The sequence below is a fragment of the Filicampus tigris genome, chromosome 6 (assembly GCF_054856515.1).
Source record: "Filicampus tigris isolate MCC_2025a chromosome 6, RoL_Ftig_1.0, whole genome shotgun sequence".
In the NCBI taxonomy this organism is placed as follows: domain Eukaryota; kingdom Metazoa; phylum Chordata; class Actinopteri; order Syngnathiformes; family Syngnathidae; genus Filicampus; species Filicampus tigris.
In genome coordinates, this window is record NC_141222.1 from 16,976,835 (window position 1) to 16,984,179 (window position 7,345).

The following is a 7,345-nucleotide window of genomic DNA, read 5'->3' on the forward strand; positions in this document are numbered from 1 at the left end:
TGCGGACTTGTTCCGAGATATCAGCTCTGACGTCGGACACGTCCCACATGGCCATGAAGGAGTCAAAGCAGGAGCCCTCCTCGGCCTCCTGGATGTAAGGCTTGTACGTGAAGCTCACGTGATGAGCTATGGCTGCTAGGAACATCTCCACGCAGATCACAAAGTCCTAAGAGAGACAAACTGTTTGAACGTTAGGCCACAAGCTATACATCAATCGGGAGAGATGACCTCCACAAAAAAAAATAATAATAAAAGATTAAAGCATCAAACAAAGCAACTGATTCACTAACGCTCAAACAACATCGAACACGCTATTTAGCGACCATGCTAACTATCAGGTTCTGGGCAATCCATCCCAGGGACGGAACGGTCCATCCATCCACAACGAGAAGTCTGACAAATAAAAAGGACGGATTATGCAAGGACGGAAGAGGGTTTTCGTCCGAGCCTCTATTTGTCCTTAACCGATTAAAGAGTGAACATTTACAAGCAATGTAATCAAATGTATCCCATCTGTCTTCGGGCAGTAGACAAATATCCGCACACACAATCACACCTAGGGGCAATTTAGAGTGTCCAATCAACTTACCATGCATGTTTTTGGAACGTGGGAGGAAACCGGACAACCCGGAGAAAACCCACGCAGGCACGGGGAGAACATGCAAACTCCACACAGGGAGAACGGAGCCGGGATCGAACCCACAACCTCTGAACTGTGAGGCGGATGTACTAACCAGTCTACCACTGTGCCGCTCAGTAACTAAGGATAAAATTGACTAATTAGCTAACAGCAATAGTCAATCTGACGAGAAATCAAGTTAACTACAACAACAAACAAGCTAACTGACAAATGACCAAAGTAACTTACTATAATTGAGAAAAAACTAGCAAACTACAACAATCACCAAGCTAACGCAAGATCATTTTAACGAAAACTGAAATAGATGAACTGACTATTAAGATGACTAACCAACAAACACAATGAACAAGCTAATTAACTAACAAAAGACACTAAGGGCCAAAGTCCAATAATAGGCATTAGCGGGCTGTGAAATTCATGAATGTATGTGCTTGATTTGTTCACCTGTAATCCCGTGGCTACGGCTTCCACACTTTTCCAGTCCCACGTGCGTTTCTCTGAGATGACGCCCACCTTCACCAGCAAGGCGATGAGCACAGCTTGCCTGCAAAAATAAAATAAAATAAAAATCACCAAGTTGCGACAACTCCTAAAAAAAATATATATATATGAAATGATGTTATGTTGGAAAAACCCTTGAGAGTATTTACCAAAATGAGACAAACACCACCATTTTAACACACAGGAACTTGCCCACCGGTTTGATGGAACTCAGCTCCTCTCGTAGAGTCCTGTAGAACAGCACCAGGCAGTACATAGCAAACTGGACGGACACAAGATTAATATTACTTATAAACGATATTCGATATACTGTAGTATGACAAGATGTGTGAATAATACAAATGGAGAGTTAAAAGTACCAGTTGTGACATGTTGTTGACAATAACCAGGTAGGTCCAAGCGTTGGTGGAGCTGAAGTTGCCTTCATCGTACACTTTGCATAGTTGACAGATACTGCCAAGAAGAAAAAAAAACATCAAAAGAGACAGCTAATATAATAAAATAAGAATGATGTGTGTGACTTACAGAGCGATAACCGTTGTGACAGGTCGAACCACCGTGTACTGCAGTACTCCCAGCTTGCACCTTAAGAGCAAAACCCTTTGGAGGAAAGGACAAGATCTCCCTCAAATGAAAAACAAATACTTTATATTTATTTATATAAGTTTATTAGGGCTATGACTAACAAATCTTTTTAGAATCAATTATGTGATTACTTAAGCAATCGCATTGTACGGCCGTGGCTTTTGTCACGTTTATTCATATGCAACAAAATGTAAAAGCTCTCCAAAGTTTAAACTATTCAAGTAAATTAAATTAAATTCAAATAAACAACAAGCAACATTAAAACGATATTTACCTGTTGTACAGCTCTCTTAAAAAAACAACAACAACAATTACATACAGATATTTAACTCTACACATGGGACGTGATACGATTCAAGGACGATACATTTTAAAATGTAACAATTTCATTTGGTTCGGTTAAATTACTAGCAATTTTAATTTTATACACATGTATATACACACGCGTGCTATCGTGAAAGTCCCATCAGTGATTTTTTTTTCAGGCAATTTTGGAGCAGCAACAGACTTTATTCATCATTTACCCGCCTTTTAGATGGATCGCAGCAGAGGCGGAATACTGTACGGGAAATGTCTGCCAACATAAAGTAAACTCACTCTCCCATGGGCCAAGGCGGGCAGCAGCAGAGGGGCGGGAGGTGCTTCTGTTGCTCCTGGACCTCCAGCATCATGACCAGGCTGGGGTACTGGTTCTCCAGGTAGTTAAGCAGGAAGGTCATGAAGTTGTAGATCACGTAGGCCTCGTAACACTCCCGGCACGTGTCCACGTAAATGGCGATGTGGGGATATTTCAAGGCAATCCACTGCAAGAGTTTTGGGGAGAATTTCATTGTATACTTGTGCGACATTAACCATTAACAAAAAACAGAGGTACGACACCTCCTCATTCGCCATGAAAGTTAAATGACTGTTTTATTATAATAGAAAGCTTTAACTGCATTTTTTTTAAACTCACACTATCCAAGCTGTAGATTGGCACCATCCACAATATTCTAGAGAGAAAATAAGGAAATAAGATGTAATTCATAATTTAAAAATATGCACTTTCCAAGACAACATTAAAATGCTTCTTTACCTGATGATAGGTTTTTGAAGCTCAGGCTGAGTGTAGTGAACCAGATGCTGCAGGATGCCCCATAATGATATGGGGATGGTCATGAAGACAAATATTCCGGCTATGAACCATGCCTTGTTATGAGTCCCAACCTAGCATGAAAATAATGATTAAAAAAAACTTTAGATGAATCCAACAAGGTAAATAAGTGGCTGTCATGTTGCTGTTGAAGACAATATTTTTGTTAAAACTACAGAGTTCCCTGACATTAAAGTCACCCATGGCATGGGCATGCTTCAAAGTTGATTTAAAGTTAATTAATTAGTGTGTCTGGCGAGTCTGCATGGTTGGCTGAAATTCACCTAAAAGTAGATATACTGTATATATAGGTCACCGGTGAAATACTAAAACACCTCATTTTCACCAATACTGTAGAAATACGCCACCTTAAAACACTCCGAAAGTGTGGTAAAACAAGATATTGGTTAATATTATTGAAAAAAATCATGACAAGAAAAAGAAGAAAAAAAAACGTTTTTTTTGTACAATATTCCCGTAAAAGTGCTGTTTTGCCCACTGATTTTGCCCAATACTAATATGGCAGGTCATATGCCAAGCCTTATTCACAATAATATTCAATATTTACGGCAAGTGACATAGGACTTTCCAATGAAATGTAACAAATCCATTTTTTTTAAAGGCGAAGTCAACCCAAGCATATTTTTTTCCCAGAATATGTTCTATGCAGGCCCACTAGTCTAAACATGGCATTCTGATTAATATTGCATTTGTGGAATATGAGAAATCTACCCATTTTTAGCTAGCTCAGGGGGCAGTCATTTTGTCACTTCTGTCGACCGAAGATGACATCGAAGTTGCTCAGGGTTCAGATAACGACGGTCCGGTTCAGATTCAGCAGTTTTCCACTTCAAAAAGTATCTATCACTGTCACTGTCGTCCTGCTATCCACCTGTCACTGCATCCATGCATCACTAATTCGCTTGTCTCTAAACAAAGACTATTAGCTATCTGCTGCTACCTACTGGTATGGAAGAGTACTACAAGGTAGTAACTACATGATTACGCTGCCAGGCGCTAGACCGCACAGGGACTCAAATTAGATAATTTCCCACGGCACACCTGACAATATCTCGCGCACGGTGTTTCGAAAAACACTGAACTAGTGTAGTGGGCCTGCATAGAACGTATTCTGGAAAAAAATATGTTTGGGTTGATTTCCTATTTAAAGCAGTAAAATGTCATTTTGCCCAGTACTACGTAATTTGGCATATCGTATGCTGAAATTTGTCAAACAAAAAAAAACAGCTTTTTTTTAAGCCGCTTCATAACATGGACAAATATGATAAAAAATGATAATGTTTAATGACAATCACAAATGTTCAAACTAATGGCGTATAAGAACAGTTTATTCGATTTGTTTTTTAAATAAAATAAACGCATAAAATGCCCCACAATGCAGCGCGTTCAGGTAATGGCGGCCTACTCACCTCCGACTTCTGAAGTTCCCAAACGCACAGCGGTAAGACCACAAGGAGCAGTAAAATATACAACAAGACCACTAAAGGCCGAATCCATCTTCTCCAATTCCCGCACGAACAAGGCATTGCGACATAAAAACAATTTAACAACACCTTCCCTGCATCCAAATGAGTAAGTCGTCGTTATTGTTCCGAAGACATTAATTGTCAGCTCATGTGACTTGAATTTACCCGAGCCGAGTGGCTAGGATAGTGTTAGCTTGGCAGTTGTTTTGTCATGTAAACAAACGACACATACTCGGCCATATTCAAACCGCCGTCGAAAGCCTCTTAATCGTAGTCCCTTATTGAAAGGCCATTCTAATAACAAGACAAATCATCCCCTTTTGGCAAATTGCGCTGAGCTGAACTCAAAGTTTACTTGTTTCCTTCGGTCGGCTACTTCTTGCTTCCGGGTTTAGCTCTGCGTAGTGCGTATAACCTAAAGTGTGATTGGTGGCATTTCCGTAGACCAATCAGTGAAGGGTTTTTTTTTTTACGGGGCGGGAGGGATTGTAAATTTTGATTGTGATGCACGCTCTCCACCAGATGGCAATGTTCATCAACAATTGCTAATCAGTACAGAAAGGCTGTTTTGGGTTTGGAAATTATAATTTACATCTTGAAAATAAACAAAACATCACGTGGTCATGTGTACTTTCTAACCACAAGATTTATTAAGAACTTTTAGGTGCAGATTTGCAATGGTGATAATGCAAGCATCTGCTTTCCAAGGAGGAGACTAAATCATCTTGAAATGTTTGTGTTTTTACAGTGATATTTTTCATTGTAGTTTAACCAAAATAAAACACCCAAAACATGCATCAGAATGGAAATGATCGGCTCCGGTGTCATTATGAAACCGTTTTATTGCCCAGGCAATGTTTAAAGCAACAATGATTTTTTTTTTTTTTTTTTTTACAGTCATACAAAGTGTAAGAAATAAGTCATTCATTGACTCATAAGACTAAATAAAAAAGGCATAGCATTTAGAGTCCCCAAAATGCAGTCACGTGGCAAAATCTAGATGCCATTTTAATCCACTTTTACATTTTGCATTATGTTGTTCCACAGAGGAGAATAGAGTATGGACTGAAATAAGACACAATAAAACTAATATAAAGTAACATACAAGTGTAAAAAAAGAAAAAAAAAGTTGACTGATATTTTAATTGTGAATTTACTGACCATCGTATTAAACTCTTGCAGAGGGAAGACAAAGTTGTACATCTGGGAGGTGAGTCTCTTTACATCACGCCAAATCAGTGCATGTTCTGTCCTTTTTCCGCCAGCGAATTTCATTTGTTGTATTTTACAGAAGAATTGTCTGAATGTTACAAAAACCAAATTGTGATTTTAATTTAAGTATTTTATGACGACAAAGTTCAAATACCATTCATAAAAACCGCAGAATTGTTTCCCCCAGAATTTTTCTTTCGTCTAACTTGAATACATTATCCAAAATAGGAAATAATGGGAATAGAAACATTCCAAGCAAACTTTGTCCATCATAAAAACGGGGGATTTTCAAATTGTTGTATGCGTACCATTTGTTGTATTCGTCACACAAGTGGTACACATCATTGCCGAATTAGAGTTTAGTTATATTTAACTTTAAGTTCAGTACATTTAATCTTCAAGACCTTTTTGTTTTAGGTACAATTTATATTTACTGCAACCCTAATGAGCACAAGCAATATAGAAGTTGAAGATGGATACACTTTTTTATAACATTTATATGCAATGTATTTTAATTGAACCTTTTAAGCAAAGGTTTTCTTATTTTCCTATAATCAAGCAAATGCATAATTGCATAACATTACGGTGACTTGCAGTCATATTAAAGATACTTTTATGGAATAAAACCTGTCTCGCTACTGTATTTTAATATTGGTCTTTACGCTGGTATTTGGCGAAATAAGTACTATTTTATAAGGTAGTACTTGATGTAGAAAATTGACTATCACTGTTTTAAGTAACACTTTAACACCCTTGACCTGCCATAGCAGGGTTAAAAAAAAATGTCATTTCTTATTTCACAAGACTAACCTGAACCTGACAACCCTGCATTTTTCACCCAAAATGTCATCAAATAACAAATTGTGCAACTTTTGAGGTTGTTACGCCATGCAGTTATATTTGTCTTCACGAGAGACAGAACTTTTCCTCCCCGTTGCAACCCCCAACCGTTTGTTTCCAGACAGATTGTTCATGAATGTTTGACTTTCTCCTTTTGGCTTTTTATGAATAAGTCATAGTCTTTGCCACGAGTCACACGAGCGAATGGATGCCTCCGAGGGACGGTCGGGCAGGGTAAAGCCACGAGGGTTAGGGTGGATAAACATATGTTGCGTTTAATCACAGCCGAAAGGTGTTTTAGCTGAAAGGATGTGGCATCCGTCCCGATGATTTTTTTTCCCATGCGGATTGTGGCTCACTGTTGGGGGATATGGTGCTGATAAGAATGCATGCCAAAGGAGGAGATAGACATAGATGGTGTATCAAATTATTTATCCTAATATGTCTGCTTTAGGATTATACGTACGGCTGTTAAAAAACCCTGGCTACGTGTAGACAAGGCCTTAGATACCACTTTTTTTTTCGGATCGATACCAGTACTCTTCACTCTTGGAGTACTCCCTAATACTGAATACTGATACCTTTACTACTTTTGATAACTAAAATTTCATTTGACACAATGACAAAACATTGTGAATAAAACCATTCTTTCTGACACAGGTGATGATTCACCCATGTATCAAACTCCTATTGCCGAGGAGGACTTACTCAATGTCAAATTTTCTTTTCCTTATGTATCGGTGGCTGGTATCGGCAACCTCCAGGGTTACCCGGTACCTAAAAATAAGGCCAGCGTCATCTCTGTACCGATACCTGGTGTCGATACTCACCTATCCCTAAATTTTACAATCACAAACGTTTATGAGCATTATGATTGTTTCACCCCCCCCCAAAAAAATCTCATAATCTGAAAATTAAGGAAAAATAAGCAGAATCATATAATGTTAT

At 38.5% G+C, this 7,345-nt stretch overlaps 1 protein-coding gene across 1 annotated transcript in view; it reads right to left on the reverse strand.

Annotated features, from left to right (window-relative positions):
* The window catches only part of tmem184c (transmembrane protein 184C), a 5,950-nt gene extending 1,185 nt beyond the window's left edge, over positions 1–4,765 (reverse strand). Inside the window, exons 1-9 of the mRNA XM_086034652.1 lie at positions 4,289–4,765; positions 2,802–2,932; positions 2,682–2,718; positions 2,324–2,529; positions 1,667–1,741; positions 1,501–1,594; positions 1,291–1,403; positions 1,085–1,184; positions 1–166 (exon numbers count right to left, since the gene is read on the reverse strand). The exon at positions 1–166 is cut by the window's left edge and continues 6 nt beyond it. Coding sequence (XP_085890778.1) covers positions 1–166; positions 1,085–1,184; positions 1,291–1,403; positions 1,501–1,594; positions 1,667–1,741; positions 2,324–2,529; positions 2,682–2,718; positions 2,802–2,932; positions 4,289–4,405 — 1,039 coding nt within the window. The 5' untranslated portion in view covers positions 4,406–4,765. The remainder of the gene's footprint in view (positions 167–1,084; positions 1,185–1,290; positions 1,404–1,500; positions 1,595–1,666; positions 1,742–2,323; positions 2,530–2,681; positions 2,719–2,801; positions 2,933–4,288) is intronic.
* Between the last annotated feature and the right edge of the window lie 2,580 nt (positions 4,766–7,345).